General features: G+C 48.1%; 1 protein-coding gene across 4 annotated transcripts in view; it reads right to left on the minus strand.

The window, feature by feature from the left end:
• The window catches only part of EPB41L4B (erythrocyte membrane protein band 4.1 like 4B), a 164,620-nt gene that overhangs the window by 48,205 nt on the left and 90,026 nt on the right, over nt 1-26,389 (minus strand). For all 4 annotated transcript variants that reach the window (XM_056117022.1, XM_056117021.1, XM_056117019.1 and 1 more), the window contains exons 16-17: nt 5,800-6,020; nt 2,370-2,488 (exon numbers count right to left, since the gene is read on the minus strand). In XM_056117022.1, the coding sequence (XP_055972997.1) occupies nt 2,370-2,488; nt 5,800-6,020 (340 nt within the window). The remainder of the gene's footprint in view (nt 1-2,369; nt 2,489-5,799; nt 6,021-26,389) is intronic.

A 26,389-nucleotide genomic window follows, 5' to 3' on the forward strand; every position in this document is an offset into this window, starting at 1 on the left:
AGGAGTGCATCCCATATCCCAAATCCTAACCTCCACTGTGATGGTTTTTGTGGGGAGGGGGGATAGGAAGGTTGGGTTTGGGGGCTATACCTAGTGGTGTTCAGAGGCTATTCCTAGCTCGTTGCCTATATATGTTCCCTGGAGGGGCTCGGGGGACCATATATGCTGCTGGGGATAAAACAAGGGTCAGGGTCAGATGATGCAAAGCCAGGACCTTTCTCACTGTACTGTGACTCCCGCCCTCCACTGTGATAGTCGGTGGAGATAGGCTTTGGGAAGTTTTGTTTTTGTTTTGGGGCATACCCTGTGATGCCCAGGGCTTACTCCTGGCTCTGCACTCAGGAATTACTCCTGGAGATTCTGGGGTGAGGGGTGCGGGGAGGGGAACCATATGGGATGCCACAGATCAAATCCAGGTCAGCTGCACACAAGGCAAATGCCCTCTTTGCTATACTATTGCCCTGGCCACGTAGTTTTGTTTTGTTGGCTTTGGGGACCATACCTGGCAGTATTCTGGGGTTACCTCTGGTTCTGCATGTAGGGATTGCCCCTGATGGTGTTTGGAAGACCACATGGGGTGATGGGGATCAATCTTGGGTCAAGTGCAAGCAAATTAAGCACCTGACCTGCTGTACTATTGCTCTAGTCCCTCTTATTGTCTTTTTTTTTTTGCTTTTTTTTTTTTTTGGAGTCATACCCAATGATGCACAGGGGTTACTCCTGGCTTTGCACTCAGGAATTACTGCTGGTGGTGTTTGGGGGACCATATGGGATGCTGGGAACCGAACCCTGGTCAGCTGCATGCAAGGTAAAAGCCTTCCCCACTGTACCATCGCTCCAGCACCCTCACCCTCCCCTTTTTTATCTTGATTCTTAAAATCTACCTAGAAATTAAACCCAGGGACTCAGGCATACAAGGTATTTGTTCTAACACGGAGCCACATCGCTGGTCCTAGGAATAATTAGATTTGGGTGAGGTCAGGGGGTGAAGCCCTCATGATGGGATTTGTGACCTTCTAAGAGGAGGAAGAATGAGGCTCTCTCCTGGCAAGGGAGGCTGCAGGGCGAAGGGAACTGTCTGCAACTGTCTGCTAGCCGAGAAGAGAGCCCTCACTAGAAACATGAATCATCAAGGACTTCTGATTTTTGAACTTTCTGGCCTCCAGACTTGTGACGTCTGTTGCTTACGTCAGTTCATGGGATTTTGTTACAGCAGCTTCGCATAGAGGGACAGAATAGCAAGGGCTGAACACAGACACAACCCTCCTCCCTCCTGAAACTTTCCGTCAGGAGGGATTCCGATTCTCTGGAATCCTGGAAGCCTCAGGCCTGAGTGACAGCTGAGCCATGAATGCCGACTGCTAGAATACACCAAGAAGGCAGGCAAGGGGACACTGGCTCCACAGAGACATACACACCGAGCAGAAATGTCAGCAGAGATGGAGCAATCCTCCTGGCCCTTATCTCTACTATCCTTAGGTGTTAGTCTCCTATTATGTTACTTTATATTCCACAAATGAGTGCAGTCATTCTATGTCTGTCTCTCTCTTTCTGCCTCATTTCTCTTAGCATGATACTCTCCATTTCCACCCATTTATATGCAAGTTTCATGATTTCATCTTTTCTAATAGCGTATAATATTCCATTTCTCATGTGCTGGGGGAAAAGACAGCTGGGATAGAGAAGGGACCACTAAGTAAATGATGGTTGGAGGGCTCCCTCGGGATGGGAGATACCTGCTGAAAGTAGACTATGGACCAAACATGATGGCCACTTAGTACCTGTATTGCAAACCATAACACCCAAAAGGAGAGAGAGAAAATAAGAGGGAACTGTGCCTGTCACAGAGGTGGGAGGGGGCGGGAAGGGGGGGTGGGGGAAGGGAAATTGGGAACATTGGGGGTGGAGAATGGAAACTGGTGGAGGGATGGGTATTCAATCATTGTATGACTCAAATGTAATCATGAAAGTCTGTAAGTCTGTAACTGTATCTCATAGTGATTCATTAAAATAAAATAAAATAAAATAAAAGTCAGCAGATCTGGGGTCTGGAGCAATAGCACAGCGGGAAGGGCATTTGCCCTGCACGCGGCCAACCCAGGTTCGATTCCCAGCATCCCATATGATCCCCCAAGCACTGCCAGGAGCAATTCCTGAGTGCATGCACCAGGAGTAACCCCTGTACATCGCCGGATGTGACCCAAAAAGCAAAAAAAAAAAAAAGTCAGCAGAGTCGGAGCTGAGTCCCTCCACAACCAGGGCCCCTGGTTTGCCACAACCAGGCAGCCAGGTCAGCATCAGGGTTGGGGGGTGGGGGTAGAAAGCTGAGCCCTGGCACATGCCCCTCTGCCCCTTCTGGCTCTCGGCACCTTGTTGATGTTGATGTGCAGGGCAGGCCAGGCTCCCGCAGCCTTCACAGTCTCCAGCTCCAGCTTCTTTAGATGGGCTGCAGCTTCGCTGAACAGGGCAGGCGTGCCCGGACTCAGTTCTGGAAGAGGTCAGGAGGCGAGAATCAGGAGGCACGAACAATGACTCTGCCCACCCGACCCCCAGATTCCTTGAGTCCGCGCCCCCCCCCCCCGCCCCGTGATGAAGTCTGATAACATCTTAGGTCAGAGTTTCAGCACCCAACTCTCCCGCATACGAGCTGGGTGGCCCTGGGCACTTTATCTCTCTAAATCTCTGAGTTAAACTGAAAATAAAATGTATTTACTTATTTGCTGATAGTTTTGCTTTGGGTCACACTCAGCTGTGCTCGTGGCTTACCCCTTGTTCTCTGTGCTCAAGGATCATTGCTGGTGGTGGGGGCATCTATCCGCTGTCCCCTCTCTCCTGCCTCTCTGAATATCTTTTTTCTTTTTGGGTCACACCCAGTGATGCACAGAGGTTACTCCTGGATCATGCACTCAGGAATTACTCCTGGCGGTGCTCGGGGGACCATATGGGATGCTGGGAATCGAACCCGGGCCGCATGTAAGGCGAACGCCCTACCCCTCTGTGTTATCACTCCAGCCCCTCTGATTTTTTTTTCTTCCAGTAAAAGTAAAATACTTACCTCGCAGGACTGCCGTGAATACGAAGTGAGGTCATACACATGAAAATGTTTTGTAAATGGATAACCACTATGCAAACTGAAAAGTTCCATGTTTGGTCTAATCAGCTTGTCAATATACCCTGGGAAACCATATAAAATTTATTGATTTTGATTTCTGGGCTACTTTGGCGGAGCTAAACATCACGCCTCACACTGGCTTGTATTTCCCTGATAATGCATTAGTATTAAATATTGATTCCAAGAGGAACCTCGTGCCAAAGCTTGGGAACTATCAGGCTCTGGGGAGTGGAACTAAAGGGATGAACGAGCCACAATTTCAGTCTAGGGGGGCGAAGACAGACCCCTGTGCAGACACTCTGAGGAAGAGCAAGGAAAGGTGAATGCCGCCGCTCTGGAAAACAGCATGGAGATTCCTCAAGCAACTAACAAAACAACCACCCTACCGAGCCAGACAGTTCACGTCTAGGTATTTATCCGAAGAAAATAAAATTGGAAATATACCCGCGCTTCCACATTTGCAGCAGATTATTTACAAGCTAAAATTTGAAAAGAATTCAAGCGTGGACCATGAGAGAGAAAGATGAGCCAGAGGCTGGAGAGAAGGCTGAAAGCATCAGTGCAGATGCCTTGCCTGCACTAGACCCTCACTTTGGTTCCAGGTACCACAGGACTCCACCCCCTCTCCAGCACACCCAGGGCTTCCCAGAGGGATACCCGCACAGCAGCCATCGGGGGTCTATGCTCCTGGCTCTGTGCTCACAAGTGACCCCAGCAGTGAAGGGGATTTGAACCAGAGTCAAGGGTGGGGATGCAAGGCAAGTGACTTAAACCCTGGACTATCTCTCCGGCCCCTTTTATGGGGATGTTTTTAAGACTCAATCAACCCAAACAGAAACAAACTCATACATGCAGAGAGCAGGACAGTGGCTCCCGGAAGGGAAGGGGTGATGGGGATGAACTGGGCGGAGGCCATTTGTACAGTGATGTGGAAACAAGACTTTTGTGTAACAGTTATTTATGCAGGTGGCAAATTGTACTGCACACCTGGAATTTATAGGATAATCCAGGGTTTTCCCCAAGGGAAAATTAAGAACCATAGATTCTATTTTTGTAAAAAGCAATTCAAAAAGTGATAAAAAAAATTTTTTTTTTTTTTTGCTTAATTGCTCGAGGAGCAAGAGGAAAGCCACTCCTAGGATGCTGCAGGAGAAGCATGTTGAAAAAAGCCACTGATAACATTTGAGCGGCTCCCTGAGGGATGTGTAGGAGTGCTCTGCCAAGGACAGGGCCAAGGCACCGCCAGCTCTGGGGAAAGGAGAGCACTTCCTGGAGGCTGGAGTCCCAAGAGAAGTGGAGGGAAGGCCGGAGAGTTGGCGGGGTCAGGGAGGGACTGTGCGAGGTCGTGCACAGAAATGCGGACCTTATCTTAGTACCGAAGGCCCACTGAAGGGTCTCAGGTACTGAGACAGACTGCAGCTGTGCTGTAGAAAGGGCCCTTGGATGGTCGTCGCAGTGTGCTCCACACAGGGAAGAGGAAGCCTGTGTGGCCAACGGCCAGGGCAGTGTGGACAGGAATGAAAGGTGAGTCCTGCTTCTTCAACATCAACATGATGCTGACTTCCCAACTCTGACTCAGCATTCCTTCTGGTCTCCAGGTGAAGACCCAAGGGCTCATCCTGCTGGACACTTCACAGTCTCCTGAGCTGTCAGAGCCGAAAGACTCCATCATCTTGTGCCTCTCTCTAGAGAAAACCAGAACCCATGAGGGGCTGAGCTCGGTTGTGACCACAGGACAGTCAGAGAGATAGCTCAGTGCGGTGAGGGCACGCTTTGCAAGCAGGCAGCCTGGGTTTGGATCCTGGGCACTGCATGGCCTCCCAAGCACAAAGCCAGGGATAGACTCTAGCACCACTACATGTGGTACCCCCAAAACAACAACTCCCAAAAAAGTCAATATTAACCACAGACTCTAAGCCTCCTGCCTCTGGATTCTATTTCAACATTTCTCCTAACCACCTGGGATATAGAACCAGTTCCATCCCTCCAATCTGCCATGGGCCAAGTTAGTGAAAAAGAAGAGTCAAAAGGAGGGGCTGGAGAGATTAGGAGAAGAGTGGGTAAGGCTTGTGCCCTGCATGTGGCCAAACTGGGTTCAATCCCTGGCAACCATCTGGCTTCTCCAAGCTTGCCAGGAGTGATCCTTGAGTTCAGAGCCAAGAGTAAGCCCGAGCACTGGGGTTAGCCCAAAACAGCAACAACAACAGAGTAGTAACAGGGAATCTCTGGGAAAATAAAAGAGCAGATATAACAGACACACCAAGTCCAAGTAACCTTTTAAAAAAATTAATTTGACCAGCTACGGAGTCACTGACTCTCCTCTCCCCTGTACTACTCTCACCAGAGCCCTTACCCTTGTGCGTATGAATCTGGGGGGGTGGTCCCAGAAATAGGACAGAGTGGGGACTCCCTGTAACCAGGAACATGGGGATTCTGGCCCCTTGCCCCCTCCTTATCTTGCCCATTTCTGAGTGTGCATTGCCAGGGTCTGTACCAGCAGCCGGGAACTGCTAGGGAAAGATATGGCGAGGGGATCAGAGTTGACACGAAACCTTCATCCCCAAACCTGCCTCAATGCTCAAGGTCCCTGTCTGCTCTTGTCCAGCTCTGGTAAGCTGGCACTCACATGGCCGCTGTCTCTTCTGCACCCCTGGGGAAACCACGCCTGCCCAGGCCACTCTACTCACTTGGAAGGGATTTACTGCTGGAATTCGGGGACCTCAAGGGCCCCTCCTTGTTCTCCAGAGTCAGCGAGAGGCCGTAGTTTGGTTGGTGCTGGTGCTGGTGCTGGTGGTGGTGGTGGTGGTGCCTTCCCGAAGCTTTGGTCGCGAAGGGCGTACCCCCGTTCTCCTCGATGCCAAAAGGGAGCCTGTCGGCACTGCCAAGCCCTGGGGCAGGGAGCGGGTAGCTGTGGAGGGTGTCAGAGGCAGGATTTAGAAATGCCAAGCGCCTTGATATTCCTGGGCGTACTTTATTTTCATTTTGGGTCACACCTGACGATGCTCAGGGGTTACTCCTGGCTCTGCACTTAGAAATTACTCCTGGCGGTGCTTGGGGAGAACCATATGGGATGCCGGGAATCGAACCCAGGTCAGCCACACGCAAGGCAAATGCCCTACCCACTATACTATTGCTCCAGCCCCGTGGGTGTACTTTAGCTGGTGCTTGCTAAGCATGAAAGACAAATGGATCCGCAGGGTTATCACTGAACAGGACACAAAGGGAACAGTGCTCTTGCAGAAAGCGAAATGTGTATATCCTATGAGAAGCTTCACCGTGGGAATGTGTATATATCAGACTTAGAGCCTGAAAATAAAAATCAAAACAACTCAACTTTGAAATGAAATCAAATGATATATACACTTAAAAAAAATAAAGCAAAGATCACAAGCTGTTCTTTAATCTGAAGGAGGAAACAAAACGCAATCATAGGGCGAGACCCAGACACAGTAACAACAAAGTCTCCAATGGAGACGTTACTGGGCCCACTCGAGCAAATCGATGATCAACGGGAGGGCCTCGAGGCCTCGAGGGCGAGAAAGATAGCTCAATGGGCAGAGCAAATGCTTTGCATAAAGGAGGCCCATGTTCGATCCCAGGAAACACACAGTCCCCCGAGCATTGCCAGAAGCAAACCCTGGCCACAGAGCTGGGAGTGGTCTGAGAACACCTCTGGGTAATTCCCAAAAACCAAGTCAGAAGACAACAACAAAAAAAAAGCAATGGGAGAAATACAATTTGTTGAGATACTCAGATGCGACACTGACACAGACCTAACGTTCTTGTCTCCTCCTCTTGTTCACTCCACCACACAGAAAGTCAATGTGATGCTACATCATCCTTCACTGCCAACTACTTCTCCTCATTCTTTCTCTTTGGGTCTCTGGGCCATTCCCAGCAGTGCTCGGGCTCTGTGCTCACTCCTGGCACAGCTCTGGGGGGGCAGTACGTGGTGCCAGAGATAGAATCCAGGTTACATTCAAGGCCAGCGCCCTATCAGCTGCACATTCTCTTCAACACTCCTCACCCCATTCCGATCGATCCTGACCTAGCTGAAGGGCCCCCTGTCTCCCACTAAGACTCTCAAGGCGCAGAGCTAAGGGCTCTCCCTGCCGCCTCTCTCTCCCACAGCCCATCCTCCTGGGAGAAGGTGCTGGAAGGATGCTCCGATCACAGCCTCGAGCCAGCCGCTCCTTCCTCAAGGGGCACGAGTGCCTCTCCACCCTCGTGATTCTCAACCCTTTTGAGGCAGAGCTTCTTTGCAAATCTGACGAAGACCATCCACCTTCCCTGCAGAAAAAGACACACTACCATTCATACTCCCTTTCAGCTCTTCCAAGAGGAGTCTGGAATTACAGGGCCAAACCTAGATTCCTCTCTATCCCTCCTGCCTGCCCCCACACAACCCTGCCCCTTCTCTTTCCAGGGCCTCTCCTCCTGCTGCATTCTCCTCTATACCCTGCGTCACTCCCATCCTGGTCCCTTCCACCCCTTTCTGCTCCCTTGCGCTCTTTCTCAGGCTGGAGTGATAGCACAGCGGGCAGGGCATTTGCCTTGCACACGGCCGACCTGGCCGACCTGAGTTTGATTCCTCCACCCCTCTCAGAGAGCCAGCAAGCTACCGAGAGTATCTCGCCCACACGGCAAAGCCTGGCAAGCTCCCCGTGACGTATTCAATATGCCAAACACAGTAACAACGATTCTCACAATGGAGATGTTACTGGGCCCGCTCAAGCACATCGATGAACAATGGGAGGACAGTGCCACAGTGCTATGCTCTTTCTCTCACGCTTCCTCTCAGCTAAGTACCTGTGCCCCCACTCCAACCCTGCCTCTGCCTCCAGGAATACTTCCAAGCCTTAACACCGGGTCGAAGGAAATCTGCTCACATCCTGGTGCAATCCCAACCTTTCTTTCTGTGCATTTCTGTACACCAGACGCCTCCTGCCACTTCTTCGCTCTGCCCTCACTCAGCGAGCTCACTCCCAGTGTGGTAACTGTGAGCTCATCAGTTACAATCACACTAGGATGAGGTGCTCAGGGAGCCGAGAGGTGTAGGGAGGGGAGATGCTGGGGACGGTGTCCTCACATACAGGGAGCACATTCAGGGCAGGTAGTCGAGGTTTCCTGGACGATCCTGGAACAGACTCCACTTTCTTAGGAAAGGGCCCGTCCCTTCTGTCTGTATGAGGCTGACATTCACTCTTGGGGGCCAGCAGGGGTGGGTCCGAGAATTAAACATGACCAGAATTCTTCATCGTTCTAGATGAGAGAGATTTGTCCTGGGGCATAACATGTATTAAAAAATATGTGTGTTATATGTAAATACATAATGTATAAATATATACTTTACTTTTTAGGAGTCAGAGAGATAGTATAGCAGGTAAGGTACTTGCTTTGCTTAGTTATGCACTTGGGTTCAACCCCAGCACTCCAAATGGTCCCCTGAGCACGGTTAGGAGTGACTCCTGACCAGAGAGACAGGGGTAAGCCCTGAGCACCACCAGGTGTATCCCCAAAACAAAACAAGTAAGAGCTGAAGAAACGTGTCCCCCGGGCCAGAGTGACAGCAAAGCAGGTAGTTTGCCTTGCACGTGGTAGATCCGGGTTCGATCCCTGGCGTCCTATATGGTCTCCTCAGCACCTCGAGGAGTGATCCCTGAGTGCAGAGCCAGGAGTAAGCCCTGAGCACTATCGGTGTGTCACAAAAATGAAAGAAAGAAAGAGAGAAAGAAAGAAAGAAAGAAAGAAAGAAGGAAAGAGAGAAAGAGAAAGAAAAAGGAAGGAAGGAAGGAAGGAAGGAAGGAAGGAAGGAAGGAAAAAAGGAAGGAAGGAAAGAAGAAAGAAAGAAAGAAAGAAAGAGAGAGAAGGAAAGAGAGAAAGAGAAAGAAAAAGGAAGGAAGGAAGGAAGGAAGGAAAAAAGGAAGGAAGGAAAGAAGAAAGAAAGAAAGAAAGAAAGAAAGAGAAGGAAGGAAAGAAAGAAAGAAAGAAAGAAAGAAAGAAAGAAAGAAAGAGAAGGAAGGAAGGAAGGAAAGAAAGAAAGAAAGGAAGAAAGGAAGGAAAGGAAGAAGGGTAGGAAGGAAGGAGAAAGAAGGTAGGAAGGAAGGAACGAAGGAAGGAAAGAAGGAAAGAAGGGAGGAAGGGAGGGCGGGAGGGAGGGAGGGAGGGAGCCCCATCCTTGTGGCTGAGCTGATGGGGGCCGCATACAGTCAGCAGCTACGAGGATTTCCCCACTCTCGAGTGTGTATTTGAGTGAACTGAGTATTTTTTTAATTAATTATTTCCTCAAATTTTTATTAGTGAAACACCATGAGGTACAGTTGTAGACTTACGAATTTTTGTGCTCGGGTTTCAGTTATACAGTGATCGAGTACCCATCCCTCCACAAGTGAACTGAGTATCTGAATTCCAAGTTGTATTCCACACACCTAGCTGGGCACCTGCCCACCCGCAGGTGTCCAGAAAGGGCCCCTGGGCCTGTGCTGGGCTCCACACAGCAGAGCTGCAGGACAAGCACTGGGCACGAGGGGGCGCCGTGCCAGCCGGGGCTCATGGGCTGCTGGGCTACTCTGGCTCCCGTGCTAGCTCTGGCCCCTGCTCTCGGGGAGAGCTGAATGGGGCGATGAGGATGTCCCCCTCGGTTCACACCGGAAACCGAGAAAGGTGCTCTCCGTCCTGAGAGCCAAGCGGGGGTGGGGGGGCGAGGGGGGAGGTGGGCGTGACTCCCGTGCCTTAGAGCACCTTACACTTCACCACCAAATGTCAAAAATATATGTCTAAAACCATATATTCGTGGAGTTCATGCCCAATTCAATCAGCCTGATCAGTGGCTGAATAAATAGTAGTCCTTCTACATTAAAATAATAATAATAAAACCATATATTCATACAATATATTGTCTCAAACTGTGTGTATTCACACCATACATTAAACCATTCTCTTCCGTGAAAAGAAAAATATTTGGGTTTAAAAAAAATTTTCTTTTGATGGTGGTGGGGGCTCCAGCTGCCCCCAACCAATGCTCGGGAGCAATTTCTGCTCTGTGCTCCCGGGTCACTGCTGGCAGTACTCAAGAGACCACACGCAGTGCTGGGGACTGCGATGGGGTCAGCCACAAGCGAAGTGGGTACCTTATTCCCTGATCTTTCCAGTCCCTAAAAGAAAAATAATGTTTTCAGAGACAAGCTTCAGCTGGCCCTGGTTTGGTCTCAAGCTCTGCACAGGGCCCCATGAGCACTGCCTGGAGCCACCCCTGAGCACAGAGTCAGGAGCAGCACCCAAGCACTGTTGGGCATGCCCCCCCAAACCTGTCAGGTTAGCCAGAATGAATCAAAAAAAACATGGAAAAGAAAGAGAGCAACAGGATGGGAGGGTTGGGCAGGATTTGACACGGGGCGAGCAAAAGATTCATTTTTCTTCCAATCCCAGAGGACTAGACTACAGGCATGTCATCAACAGAGAAAAGGAGGAAACCCAGCCACTTGAGACTGATTTTCACTTTTTGCTTGGAATGCAACACAGAGACGTTTCTGAGGTTGTGCCCTGCTCAGGAGAGAAGATTGACATGTTTGATGGAAGAGAGTGGCAGGAGGTGGAGTGAGGGAGAGAGGTTCTCCTAGGATGCCAGGTTTGAGGCTGGTTCTCTGTACCAGCTGACCACTAAGCTATCTGCCCAGGCTCCCAAAAAGCATTTTTTGAGGAGGTCACACCCAGTGATGCACAGGGGTTACTCCTGGCTCGTGCACTCAGGAATCACCCCTGGCCGTGCTCAGGGGACCCTATGGGATCCTGGGAATCAAACCCGGGTCAGCCGCACGCAAGGCAAACGCCCTACCCGCTGTGCTATCGCTCCAGCCCCCAAGCGTTGTTATTTTCTTAATGCCACAGAAATGCAGAATAAAAAGTAGAACAAGAAAAAATATATACACAGAAAGAGATAAATCACACTGACTGGCACATCAGCTCGGGACTGGGTGTGGCTGGGTGGTATAATGCCAGCACTGCAGACCCCAGTGTGATCCAGAAGCATTGCTTTTGCAGCTCTGTTTTATTTTTGAGGGGGCTGGGCTGGTGGTTGGGTCACACCCTAGCTAGGGGCTCTTCTGGCTCTGCACTTAGGAGTGACCGCTGGCTGTGCCCAGGGGATCATTCGTGGTGCTACCACAAACTGGATTCCACCTGGGGTTGGCCACGTTGTACAGTGGGTGCCTTAACCCCTGTCCTAGTTCTCTCATTTCTTTTCACTCCATTTTGCCCATTCTAACCCAGGGGAATCTGGGCTCCTTTTGGGGTGAGTGTCTTCACTCACATGGGATTGTGTGACTGCATTGGCAGATGGCCCAACTCTGTAGCTCGGGGCATTGGGGGGGGGGTTACCTCCATCCTGCCTAATCCTCCCTACATTCCCGAGGAGAACTTGTCCCCTCCCTGACCCCCAGCTTGCCAAATGCATGGTGCTCCATCAAATGGGCTTTCACCCTGAATAATGGGATCATTATTCAGAATAACTTAATCATTGCAATGCACTATTATTATTTAATGATATTATGATAGTTCTCTGAACGATGATGATAATAGTATAATTACTCAGAATAATCTTCCAGAATCCACAACCACAACTGTGACCAGAGCAAGGGAAGGAGGAACGAGCACAGAGCAAAATAAATAAGTTTTTCCCTCCCTCAGAAACAAGACCTGGAGTGACTCGAGTGCTCAGACACGCCCTCTCCAGCTCAACCAAGTTTTGGCATACACACTCACACACACACTCACACATACAGACATACACACTCACAATCTCACACATTCACTCACACACACATATATATACGTATACTCACACATATTCACTCACAACATACACGCACTCACACACATACACACTCACACACATACACTCACTCATATACATATTCACACACATTCACTCACACACATACACATACACTCACACATGTTCTCTTACAACATACACACACACACAAACTCACATACACGCATTCACACACACATACACACATTCACATATTCACTAACACACATACATACACACACTCACACACATACACACATACACACACACACTCACACACACATACACACTCACACACACATACACACATACACACATACACACATACACACATACACACATACACACACTCACACACATACACACATACACACACACTCTCACACACTCAGAAATTACTCCTGGTGGTACTCGGGGACAATATGGGATGCTGGGAATCGAACCGGGGTCAGCCACATGCAAGGCAAACGCCCAACCCGCTGTGCTATCACATACACACTCACACATACACACTCATACACACATACACTCACACATACACACTCATACACACATACATACGCCCTACCCGCTGTGCTATCACATACACACATACACACTCACACACATACACACACACACTCACACACTCACACATATTCACTTACAACATATACACCCATACACACATACACAAACACACACTCACACACATACACACACACACTCCAGATGCAACACAGGGCAGGTGCTTTAGAAAACAGCCTAGTGTGGCTGCAAAAAATTCAAACGTACAATCACTACATGACCCTGCAAGTCCACTCCCAGGTATGAGGTGCTCAAGTGAAATAAAGCACGTCCATGCAAGAACCTGCATCTGAACAGTCATGGCTACACGACTCACAGCTGTCCAGCGACAGGGAGAGTCCACATGTCCACCAGCGGAGGGAACGGAGATGCAAAATCTAGCAAACCCATTCACTAGAATATTGTTCAGTCACAAAATGGAAGGAAATATGTCCCACGCTGCGTGGCTTGGATGAACCTTGAAACATCTGCTAAGTCAAGGAAACCAGACGCAAAAGGCCACCCATGGGGGCATTTCACAGTGTGCCGTGTCTGGGGAAGGCGAAACCACGATGTATCCAAGTCAGTTGGGGTCCCCCAGGACAGGGAGGATGGCGGTGACCACTCAGGGGATACCAGATCACTTTTTATATCTTCCAAAAGCAGATTATTGTGATGGCTGCATAACCCAACACCCTCAGGTCCAGTGAGTAATACCATTTCACGGGTGAACGGTATGCTGTGTGATTTACATTCTAATAAAGCTGATTTTTCAAAAAAGATTTTTTTTTAAAAGGAGGAAGGGAGGAGTTGGAGTGATAGCTCATCGGGTAGGGCATTTGCTTTGCACACGGTTGACCCGGGTTCAATTCCCAGCATCCCATATGGTCCCCTGAGCACCGCCAGGGATAATTCCTGAGAGCAGAGCCAGGAATGACCCCTGTGCATCACCAGGTGTGACCCCAAACAGCAATAAATAAATAAATAAAAGGAGGAAGGGAGATTTTGGAAACGATCCATGCCTAGTCCCCTAGCCCAGATCAGCGACATCATCTCCCTCTAGACCCAAAGAGCACTAGTGACACAGAGGGAACGGTCAGTGGTGAAGTGGTGAGCAATGAAAATCCTTGGCCTCGGGTTATGAAACGGATTACCAAGCAGTGTGGGGAGGAAGATCAGACTAGACAGGGATGGCCGTGGGCTCTTTGGTGGTGGTGGCGGCGGCAGTGGTGGTGGGGTGCAGTGACTTTGTACCTCAGTACCAGAAACTTTCAACACTCTCATAACCATGTGACCTAAACACAAAAATACAGTCAGGGCTGCGAGCTACTGGCCCTGGCAAGCCTCCTTGTTCTTCTCTGGAGAAACAGAACAGCCCTGGGAATGAGGTGGCCGGGTCACACAGTAGTCACTGGCTGGGCCTGGGGCACCATCTGGGACTCCTGAGAGCTGTGCGCTGCCCCATATAATCCCATCTGTCACCACCACCAACCCCCCACCCCCGCATCTACCTTGGCAGCAAGTGTGCTCTTGGGGGAAACCCCAAGTCATCCCCAGGTCCCCGCAGCCTGAGACATCCCTGGTAGACATCCTGTCCTCCCAACAGGACAGCATGTGCTGCGGGGACAGATGCTGGCCCTGTCATGAGTCCTCGGGACTGCCGCTGTGCAAAGAGGAGCAGTGAGTACACAGCAGGGGCCTGGCTCATGCAGACTTGATTAAAACAGGGTGGGAGAGAGCCAGGGCCAAGCCTCTGCTCCACACAGAGCTGACTCTGGTTTGATCCCTGGCACCACCAGGTGCATTCCTGGAGGTCCCTGACCACCACCTGGGTGCCCTGGGGAGTCCCTGGCATCACACCACAGGGCCTGAGCAGCAGCGCCCCCTTGGGACATGTGCACTGAACTAGTCACCGATGCATCCCACCACTATTTGATTTTGCTTTTTTTTTGGGAGGGGGGGTTGGGGGGAGAGGGATTCACACCCGGCGATGCACAGGGGTCGGCTCATGCACTCAGGAATTACTCCTGGCGGTGCTCAGGGGACCATATGGGATGCTGGGAATCGAACCCGGGTCGGCCAGATGCAAGGCAAAAACGCCCCACCCACTGTGCTATTGCTCCAGCCCCATCCACCACTATTTGAGTGCAGCTTCCAAGCCAAGCCTTGAATTTGCGCCTGGCACAAGGGTCGAAGGATTTTGGCTGTTTGGGGCCTTTGTTGCTCACGGTGGAGTGACAAGTTGTAAGCAAGTGACAGGAGCTCTGATAAGAAGGAGCAGGGCAGGGCATGGGTTTCCATCACTTGGACAGGAGTCAAGGGGAGGGATGGAGGAGGATGTGGGGTGGGGGTGGGGGGAGGAAGATCTCACCTTTCCCTTGAGATGAAGAACCAGACCGTACTCCCAACACGCCAGGGAATCACTCCTCCCCACCACTCTGACTGAAAATGCCGCTTGCTCTACCAGGCACCACTTTCCTCCGTGCTCCCTGATTTATCCTTTGCTGTCCCTGGGGTGCTCCAAGGAAATGCACAGGGGCTGGTGCGACAGAGCAGTGGGTAAAGCATTTGCCTTGCATGCGGTCGACAGGGGTTCGATTCCCAGCATCCCATGTGGTCCCCTGAGCACCGCCTGGAGTAATTCCTAAGTGCAGAGCCAGGAGTAAATCCAATGCATCACTGGGTATGACCCAAAAAGCAAAAAGCAAAAAGCAAAAAAAAAAATAACCCAAAGAAATGCAAATCTTGGTTACATACCCCTCCACCTCTCCCACCCCACTTCTCTGCAGGTTTCATGCATGGGAGACCCAAGAGATGGAGGCCAAGGAGCTCCGTCCAGATATTTCTGGACCTCAGGAGACGGTTTCAGCAGGAGCTCTGACTCCCCCAGCTCTTGGGCTCTGCGATACTGCTACCTGCCTCCATCCCTTGTGGGTCAGGAGTGATAACGAGCACGTTCTAGGCCTGGCCATCTGTGCGCTGTCTCATTTAGCTTCTCATTCCTCAGCCTCATGAGCCTATTGCCTCTATTAAATTCCTTCTGCAAGAAATGCCCTGGGTAGTTTCCATCTTCTTAACTGCCCATCACTACAGCTCAGTATCTATCTGCAGTGCTTTCTGAATTCTTCGTCTTCCGCCCCTCTCTCCTGGCTGCCATTCCACAGTATTAGGGATGGCACACACTTGACGGAGATGCTCCCGCACGTGGCTGTGAGGCTCTCAGAGCACCACACTCGGCCACCATCCCCTGTGCTTTTCTTGGCGGGCTGTGGAGCTCACACACACTTGAGGGTCACGCGTAGTGGTGGTGTTTTAGAGGACCACAAAGAGCAGAGCTGCCTGGATTACGCGCGGCACCTATGGGACGGCACTGGGCATCAAACTCTTGGTTTCACACCTACAAGGCAGATGCTCTATAACGAAGTATGATTCTCCATATGGTAACTAGCAACCTATTGTTAAACCGGTGTCAAACTGCCTTAGCTACTTTGGTTTTAATGTCTCTTTTTAATTTATTTTTGTTTCAGGGCCACATCTGGTGGTGCTCGGGGTTTACTTCTGGCTCTGCACTCAGGGACCACTCCTGACAAGTTCCGAAGAACCATATGGGATGGCAGGGATCCAACCTGGGTCAGCTGTGTGCAAGGCAGTGTTCCACCTGCTTTCCATTTCTCCAGCCCCGTACCGAGACCTTTTTATTTTATTTTTTTGCTTTTTGGGTCATACCCGGCGATGTACAGGGGTTACTCCTGGCTTTGCGGTCAGGAATTACTTGTGGTGGTACTCAGGGGACCATATGGGATGCTGGGAATTGAACCCAGGTCAGTCGCATACTAGGCAAATGCCCTACCCTCTGTACTATCACTCCAGCCCCTCATTTTATATTTTTTATTGGGGTGGGGCATCCCAGGAAGGCAAAGGCTGGAAAAGGGCTGGGTGGTTCAATGCTCAGGCCTGGCACTGTGGCACTGTTCAGGCCCAACAGTGCTGGAACTCCCTAGGGTTGACCTAGAGGTGCTCAGGGCCACTCTGCCATTCCTTATAGTTCTCAGGAGCCTGCAGAGTTAGAGTGATCAGGACATGCTGCTGGTTCTGTGCCTGGGATGACCCCAGGCAGGGTTCAGGAATCATAGGTGGTGTGTGGATTAAACAGAAATTGGCCACTTGCAAAGGTCAGTGCCTTAGAGTTGTTCTATCTCTCTGGCCCCCCGATCTTTTGAAATGTCCTTCAGTCAGAATTTTCACCTTTTCCATAAAGGTATGGAACATAAACTACTTATTCCTGCTATTATTTTGATCTTGTTGCCATTGAAAATGAAATAATGTCAATTACTAACATCCATTCTTCACTACTGGATATACTTTGGCTAGTCTGGATTCTGACTATTTTGCTGAGTTCTCTTATTAATTGGAATTCAGTTGTATCCTAAGAAGACACTCATGGGAATTTTGTTTCTTCCTTTCCAGCATTGATTTCCCCCCTTTTTTTTTTCTTGACATAATGCATTGGTCTCCAGAATGGTAATGTATATTAACAGTCATTCTTAGCTTACTTTAAAAGTATGCAGATTATCTCATGTTTCTGAGAAAGTCTGATCATCAGCTTAAAGTCCTTATATTCTTAGCATACACTGAACCTTGAAAGATTAACATGACTTATTCTCAACGAATCCTTGCTATTCCTACATGAACACTTCTTTCACCAAGCTCTTTAGAAAGAATCTGTTCTCAAAATTCCCTTGGTATCACTCAAGCTTATTGGCCCAATTTTTTAAAAAAATCTGTTTTTCAAGAAACAGTAGACATCTGCATATCAAATTCTTCTGGGATGGCACTTCGCTGCCACCGTTGCTCTGTGTCCTTAAGTCTACTCAGCAATGACATACGAAATGTTCTCGGAAGTCTTCTGGGCGATTTGTCTCAACCTGAACTCCCGGAAGACATTTCACTTGAAGTAAAATATTTCCTGACCATTCTGTCTCCTTTCTTGGACTTTAATGTCCCCTTTGTCCTCTTTACCTTGACAGTCCATGGATTGATTCCCTTGTTGATAAAGAAGATCAGAACTTTTATTTTGGGGGCCACACCCAGAGGTGCTCAGGGGTCACTCTTGGAGGGACCATATTTTTGTTGGTGCCAAGGGACTCAACCAGAGTTGGCTGCACACAAAGCAAGTGCCTTAACCTTGTACTATTTCTCCAGTCCTAGGGAAATAGAATTTGAGCTTCTCTGCCCTCTGGTCTCACACACCAGCCTCGAGAGTGACTGCTGGGGCTGGAAGTAGCTCAAAGGGCTAGAGCACATGTGTGGCAAGCACACTGATGGCCCCTGTTGGATCCTTTGCAGCACAAGGACCCCTGAGCAATACCAGGTGTGGCCCTGCTGGGGAGTTGGGGCAGCACCACATCCCTGGGCCCAAGCACTGAACCCTCCATGTGGCTACCAGAGGACTAAGCATTGCATGGGAGGCCTTCTACCCTCAAAAGGGTCACTGTTACTAAGTCATTCATCCTTGTTATGACAAAAATGTGCGTCCTCAAAATTAAAAAAAAAAAGGCACCGTGTTGTCTATGTTTGCATTTTTAATGCCTGCCACCTTCCTTCTCCTAATCAGATTACCATGATCAATAAAACCAGGAACTGCAGCAGTAAAGTGGGTGGCAGTGGGGGAAGGGGTGGTGGGCTAATGGTGGCGGGACCTTAACATGAGACTGACACCCAAGGACGGTAGCTACAAGGGCCAGGAAGACTGCTCCATTGTTGGAACCTGCCTTATGAGCGGGGAGGAGAAGGCACCTGCAGTAGAGAAGGGATCACTAAGAAAATGATGTTGGAGGGATCGGTCAGGATGGGAGAAGTGTGCTGAAAGAAGATAAAGGACCAAACATAGTAACCTCTCAGTATCTGAATTGCAAATCATAATGCCCAAAAGTAGAGAGAGAGTATGGGGGAAACTGTCTGCCATAGAGGCAGGGGGAGGGTGGGAAAGGGGGGTATACTGGGGAGATTGGTGGTAGGGAATGTGCACTGGTGGAGGGATGGGTGTTTGATCATTGTGTGATTACAACACAAACCTGAAAGCTTGTAACAATATCTCATGGTGATTCAATAAAATAAAAAAAAAATAATGGTGGCAGGACCTTGACACTGGTAGAGGGACAGTAAGATCAAACAGTGACTTCAATGCTGTTACAAACTGTGATATCCCAACAGTATTTGTAAAACAGAACACTCTATTGTAGGCTCTGAAATCCTTTGTTTCTCAGATGATCTATCATAGCTGTTTGGGGCCCACGTGAAAAATACTCCCTTTCGGATCTTTGACATTTCCGAAATCCAATCTTTGAAAGATCAGATTACACGGAGGATTACACTCTGAATTTCACTCATTTTATATGAAGCATTCCAGACATCAGCCTCATTTTCTCCCAAGGCTCTTGTCACTTAGTTTCAACCTTGTCTTCCCTGCTGACAGAATTAATTACGAGAACCCCCAGCGGTGCTTCTTCTAGTGTCCACTCCTCCGAGCATCCAGGACAGCCAAAGGAAAAAAAAAACAGATGCTCAGCCTTCACTGCAACACCAATATCTGGACAGCCAAGAAACCACGGGGAGGCAATGTACCAGCCTGATGTCTGACATCCCACCTCATCAACCCTGACTTCAGTATCTCCCGCATACCCCATCCCAGAGTTACCTTTTCTTGGCAACTATCTCAGCTCCCTAGCAGGGTTCCTGGGGGGCTGGAGCCCACACAGCACACGAGAGTTCTGATGGCCTTTTGAAGGTGAGGAGGGACTAGAGACAGGCTCCCAGTTGAGCTTCAAAGTGTGACAATCCCACATTCCCAACCAGAACTAAAGCACCAGGGACAGGCTGACAATGACACTGAAATCATGAGGCAGGTGGGTGGGACTATTGCTTCTCTCCATCCTTGGACGTGGGGAATGGGGAGCTCCCAAGCTATCTGGTCTGCTTTTCTCTAGTGTGCTACAGAGAGGAATTTGTGCCAAGGTCAAGAAAATGGTGAGTGGCCCTTGAGTGATTGGCCCACATCCAGTCCCCTGACTGAGAACTGTGGTTCTCCAGCGGAAACTCCTTTGCAGGTTCTACCAAGCTACTAAGCTTGTAATAGGCAGCCAGAATACTATCTTCTGCCTGAACACTGGGGCATTGGCCATGCTCTCTGCATACAGAGGGCAGAAATCAAGAAACCTGGACTTGAATAACCAAACTTAGAAATGGGCCTCTCAAGAGTGAAGGTGGGAGGGGGTGGGATATGGGGGGGGGGGGAACCTGGGCACATTGGTCAAGGGAGGCTCACACTGGTGGTGGGATCAGTGCTGTGATAATTTATGTCAAAAACTCAACTATGAACAACTTTGTAAATCATGGTGCTTTCACAACATTTTTAAAAAAGAAAAGGAAAAAAAAAGAGAGAAGCGAACGTTTGGTGTGCCTGGACCCATGCTATCTGTCACTGATGAAATCCTCCAAGAGCCCATTGAAGAAGCAGGGGCATCTATTATGATCCTTATGTTACAAATAAGGAACGGGGGTGAAAAAGATGGAGAACTTTCTGAACACTGAGGAGTTAGTGAAGAACAGAGATTTGAATGCGGTGACATGGCATGACAGCACTGCTCTCGGGTGTGTGTGTGTGTGTGTGTGTGTGTGTGTGTGTGTGTGTGTGTGTGTGTGATTCTGCTCTGCCACGTGGACAAAGGCAGCAGTGTCTCGCCAGGACAGAAAGCTGGTGGGCACTTAGCTGTGGCTACTTATGGGAAGTTGGGCAACTCATTTCACTGACATGAGCTCGCTGGGGATTGCTTATTAAGCCAGAAACTAAGATTCGGTGCAATAATTTGGTCTCCGTTAAGTCTGATGGGAGGGGGAAAAAGCTGCATTAACTTAGAGGTTCTCAAGCTATTTGGTTTACTGACTCCTTTTCAGAAAAAAACACTGAGTCAGCACCCACCTGAAAAATCTACCTTTTCTAAGCAAATACACAGGAAGTATCTCACCGCCCCGTCCCTGAGAGGGTGGTTATCATCTACTTTGGCAGACTGTGTATTAGCCCATCATTGTTTTTATACTTGCCACTTACTCTATTTATTTACATATACTGTCACTGTCACTGTCCTCCCGTTGTTCATCGATTTGCTTGAGCGGGCCCAGTAACACCTCCATTGTGACAATTGCTACTGTGTTGGCATATCGAATGCGTCACGGGTAGCTTGCCAGGCTTTGCCATGCGGGCGAGATACTCTCTGTAGCTTGTCGGGCTCTCCGAGAGGGGCGGAGGAATCGAACTCTGGTCAGCCATGTTGGCCGCTTGCAAGGCAAACGCCCTACCCGCTGTGCTATCACTCCAGCCCTACATATAAATATATGTAAATAAATAAACATACATATATTGGCTTTGGGTCTGTGCTCATGACATATATATATATTTACATACACATAAATGTAAATATATGTTTATATATTGGTTTTGGATTTGTACTCACAAATTATATATCAGTAACTACAACTGGTCTCATTCATATATATATATTGGTTTTCAATATGTCAAAAACAGTAACAAGTCTCACAATGGAGACGTGACTGGTGCCCGCTCAAGCAAATTGATGAACAACAGGAGGACAGTGCTACAGTGTTATATTATTTTGGGTCTGTGCTCATGACTTACTCCTAGCTCTGTGCTCAGGCATCAGTCCTGCTGGTGCTTGGGACATAGAGAGTGGCGGGGATCAAACTAGAATTGGTAGCAAGAAGGCAAGCACCTAAATCTCTGAACTCTCTCTCCAGCTCAACAATCAGGTTCAATGCAGTAGAGACTACACATTTAACAGAGCAAGTCATTAGGACAACACACTGCTCTGGGTCTCTGTTAGTTCAATGTAAGCCAACCATTTGGCAAAAAGTAGAAAACAGATGTGAAAACTATCTTTTTTCCTAATGAGATTGAGGAGAAAATTCTATCACAATCTTAGAAAAGCGACACATTACAAATGTTATGTCAATTAGGGATGAATTCGAATAGTAACTTGGAGTTTTTAATCCTTTTTTTTAAGTGAGTAGAGCTAGCACATGATCTGACATCAATTTTTATCTTGTATGAAAAGGTCAAAATTACATGTTAGATACTTGGCTTGGATCTATTTTATGGATTCCCAATTGGTAAAAAGAATATTGCTCCTATTTGTGTGTTTTTTTCAAAAGGCATAATAAACAACCAACTCGAAACTAATTCCGGTGTCAGCACGGGTACAGTAAGAATCCACACTGCACATTAGGTCCTGATAAGTGTGAGCGACCTGGAACCACAGACAATGTTCTTTCCAACATCAGTTCCCTGGGCTTCTAACAGCACCTGGCCCAGCATCAATGCAGAGTAACTAACTCTTGAGTGAATGACGTAGCATGCTATATTTAATTCTCCTAGGTCATTTATCAAGTGTCTGTTTCTAAAAGCTTCACTCTGGTCATGAATTACCCCGTTGTTCCTAACTTGACATTAAATGGTCTCTTACTGTAAAACTGTAGAACAAAACATCCCCATTTCAAAGAGTAATGAGAGCCTTTAATGGCTTAATGGGAATCAGAGATTCTGTTCCAGGTGATCCTGTACAGGACCTGGAACTCTCATCTTTGAGTCCGGACTTTTCTGGTGGCAAAAATTGCGACCACGTGGTTTCAAAGAATGACTGTGCAGGCCCAAAAAATTTCTGCCAGCAAATTCACTTGATCCTGGTGTGATTCTTGCTATGTTTTGCAATGACTCTCAATTTTGTGTGAGGCTCGGATGCAGATTTACTGTGGGGCTGTGAGTCTTTGGCGAGAAGATCTAGGGCTTTAGCAATTGTAGATCAACTTCAGGAGTGAGTCCAAAGAATAAATTTTTCATGAATTCATTTTGGCACAGGAGAACATGATGAAAAGTTTATTCAATTCTTGTCCTGCCTTAAAAAAATACTTAACCAAATATAGTTGTTTTCCTTTAAAGCATTCACTTCTGATGAACTGAATAGTGCTATATCTTTTTTTATTTCTTTTCTGTATTTTTCTGTTTTCCCCCCTTTCCTTCCCTTCCTTTCTCCTTTTTTCCTCACCCTTCCATTTCTTTGTTTTTGTGCCATGCCTTGGATAAAACTAAGGTCCCACATGCAAGTCAAGTGCTGTAAATCCTGTACTATATCTCAAGTCTTCTACTTGGTTTCTTATAATTCCCCCTCTAATGCCCACATCCCCAAGGGAGCTCTCATTTCTGCATTCCAGTGCCCTTTTATCTCAATTTGTTTGGGGAATCACACACAGTTGTGCTCAGGTCTTATTCCTGACTTTATGCTGAGGGGTTACACCTTGCAGGTTCAAGGAATTCACACGGGGTGCTGGGGATCCAACCCTGGTCGGCTGCATGCAAGGCAAGTGCCCTACCTGCTATACTATTTCTCTAGCCCCTCAAAAGTTGTATTGTGTGGGTGTGTGTGTGGGGGGTGCACAGGGCTTATTTCTGGCACTGCACTCAGGAATTACTCCTGGCGGTACTTGGGAGACCACACAAGATGCCAGGGATTGAACCTGAGTCAGCTGCGTGCAAGGCAAACGCCTCACCCCTTGTACTATCCAGTCCCTCTTTTTCTTCATTTTAACAGGTTAGTAACAGCATTAACAGTCTTGACCTTAGCCAGTCGTTTTAAATTTGTTCCTCCAAAGTATCATTCCCAAAGCCCTCTAGGAACAAGAAGACAAGACAATCACTGTCAAGAAAGCAGAGCTGTCAAGAGTGTAAAATAATGTTTAAAAAGCCAGTTCTTGATCATCCTTTGCATTTCCAAAGGCGATGGCAGATCGAGGCAGAGTGTGATTTTTCTACTCCACCGGCACCATCCAGCTCTTCCGAATGAATGAAATGAAAGGATGATCCATTCCAGTATGAAGTTCATGTTTGATGAATAAAAATGCACGCTCTGATAAGGGCAGGTTTCAAACATTCTAAGTGCACAAGACAGCAGCATGAGTGAAACCCAGAGCTGCACACTGCAAACACGTTTCTGAGGGGCCCGAGCAGAGGATTCATCTGTGCTGGTTCTCATTAGTTCTAGAAATATCCCCTGTGATCTGATTTCCAATTTTGTAGGTTTTGCAGAAGCTTCTGTGAGAAACATCCTTCGTTAGCCTCTGAAGCCCTACCCAGGGTCTAACTTTTAAGGGTGTATTTAATTGCCTTTAATATACAGTATCCATTATTCAGCCATGGAAAGAGCATGGCTGAGCCGTTAGCATAGCAACACCTCTTGTTTTTGAGATCTCTGCTGCTGCAGAGAGAGGATGCTTAAAGCAATTGCCATTCAGGAGAGGAGGATCAAGTAGGTTTCTGGAGGTTTCTTAGAGTATTTAGCTTATGGGGGTGTTCCTCTAATTATTCCAACCTTTCTACACTGCTTAGATTATATGGTGTGGGTACTTTTAATCATCTAGTCTCTCCTCCGATAAAACTGCTGGTCAACCTTAGGGTATAGGTGTGATTTTAGGTCCAATATACCAGAATTTTTATTGTACCTGCAAGTAAATCTGTCCGTCCACTGCTGGTGCTCCAACACTACAGGGACATCATTAACGTCTGAGCAGGTATTTGAGAAGCCGAAGAGGAAAGTTTGCAAAGAACCCCCCAAAGGAACAGAAATGTATGTATTAGAAATCAACTCCTTTACTGGGACTATTTTTCTATTGTTCTTGGGCCATAGCTGGCTCGACTCAGGGGACCAGCCATATGTGGTGATGGGGATTGAGCCAGGGGATGAGTCACATGTGAGATAAGTGCTTGACCAGCTGCTCTCTCTCTCCAATCCCACTATTTGTATGTTGCCCATGTTCCTTACTTTTTAATCCCTGGGGCATGGTGTCATACGGTTTATTACTTGCACTTCTGGAAACTGGCTCTCAAAAACTGGCCATACCAATTCTTCCAAGCTTCTATTTCCTTACTAGTAAAACGGCTAAGATGACGTGATTAATTTTATTTCATCAGCCTGCTAGCCTTTAAGGAGCAGGACTCGGGAATAGGGTACCAAACCAGTCTCAAAAAACAAATGTATGGTGCTTGAAAAGATGAAAAGGTGGGTGACCTTACTCAGAGGGGGGAAAAATGCAATTAAAGCAGAAAGCCTGCTCTTTACCCATCGGATTAACAAAGGCTTAGAAAAGTTAGTGAAGGCGGTAAAGGCTGTGAGCTGGCTTCCGGTGGGATCACACAGGGAAACTGATGAAGGAGCAGAGGGCGGGAGGAGCTTAGGCGGTCTTCGGGGGGAAATCTCATTAGGCGGTATCCAAAGTAAATATGAAAATACCTTCTGACTCAACGGCTCTACTAGCAGGGTGTTTATTCTCAGACAGATTTGTTCAAAGGCACAAACAGGATGTCCAAGGGTGGCAATGAAATTGTAAATTGAGAGAGGCGGCTGGAATGGTCATCAATATTAATTGGCTGAATAAATAGACATGCCTATTTACACACAGAACAGCTCTTGATGGGCACAATAAACATTTGCCTCTAAGAATTAGGGAACTGTGGACTAAGGAAAGGGAAAAGCAACATTCAGATAGCGTGTTTAAATTTTTACCCGCCTGTATTACCCACTGAAAAAAAAAAGTAAAACTGCCCAGTGGTTTTTTCTGATTACATTTTACAGAGTCCAAGAACTCAAAGTCATTTCTGCTTTATGTAAAGACAAAATCTCGAATTAGGGCTGAAGCAATAATATGGTGGCAGGGAGCTGGTCCTGCACAGGGCTGATCTGGGTTCAATGCCTGGCACCACATATGGTCCCCCCCAAGCCTTCCAGGAGTGATCCCTGAGCACAGAGCCAGAAGTAAGCCCTGAGCATTGCTGGGTGTGCCCCCTCCTGCCCTGCAAAAAAAAAAAAAAAAAAAAAAAAGGGAGAAAGGAAAAAAAAGAAAAGGAAAAAAAAATCCCAAATTAGACGAGTTGTAAAGTAGGCACCGTTTCAATTCTTCCAACTTTTTTGAGTCCCAACAGATATCCAGAGAATGGCTTTTCGGCTTCCTCATTAATTCCTCCCTCCATGCCAATTTTGCCTTTTGCAGAAGGGAAAGCACCATCCACATTCCGCCTGTTCAGTTATTTTCAGAAGAACCATCCTTTCTATTTCTTTTTAAGCCCTCTCAAATATACCTCCAGGGTGTTTCTGCTCTTAGCCTGTGAGCGTTCCAGAGATGTGTCTTAAGTCCTGTGAGGCCTCTTCCATCTGACACCCCTTTCCATGGCTAAGTTTAGCCCCGACCTCTTCCCCAACCACCTGAGGACAGAGTCCCTTTCTTCAGCTAGACTTTCAGTCTCCTCGTCCTGCATGTGGGTGAGGGAGCCTTCAATCTCACAGCCACTAAAAACTGCTTCCAGTTCACAGGTCATCTGGAACAAAGCCCCTGAATAATGCCACAAACTCCTTAGATGAGGGAGATAAGAGGAAAACAGAGAAGATAAGGAACTGACCCCAAAGCCTCATGGTCAATGAATGGCCACGATGCGGGGGTTCATGCTGGCTGAGATTCCAAAGTCCCATGTTTCACTGTGTCCAGAGAATGAGAGGCCTATCACTGCCCCTCAAGAAGTGGCTGCCCGTCCGTCTCGTGCCGGATACTCCCCACAGCCTCCCACTTCGCTTCTGGGCATCAGTCCGAAGACTGATGTGTGCCCACGCCCTGTCCTCCTCCTGTGGCTGGAATTCATTAATCCCTGGCTTCAGAGAGGGGAGCAAAATAATGATCTAGACTGGGTTTGACAGCCTGGGGGAGGGAGTCTACAATGAGAGCCCTTATTTAAAGAAACCCCACTTTGCCTTATGCTCTGTCTTACTGGATACTGAGCAGACAAACCGAGCTACTTAGGAGGGTGT

The sequence above is a fragment of the Sorex fumeus genome, unplaced genomic scaffold (genome assembly GCF_029834395.1).
Source record: "Sorex fumeus unplaced genomic scaffold, SorFum_2.1 ptg000034l, whole genome shotgun sequence".
NCBI lineage: Eukaryota > Metazoa > Chordata > Mammalia > Eulipotyphla > Soricidae > Sorex > Sorex fumeus.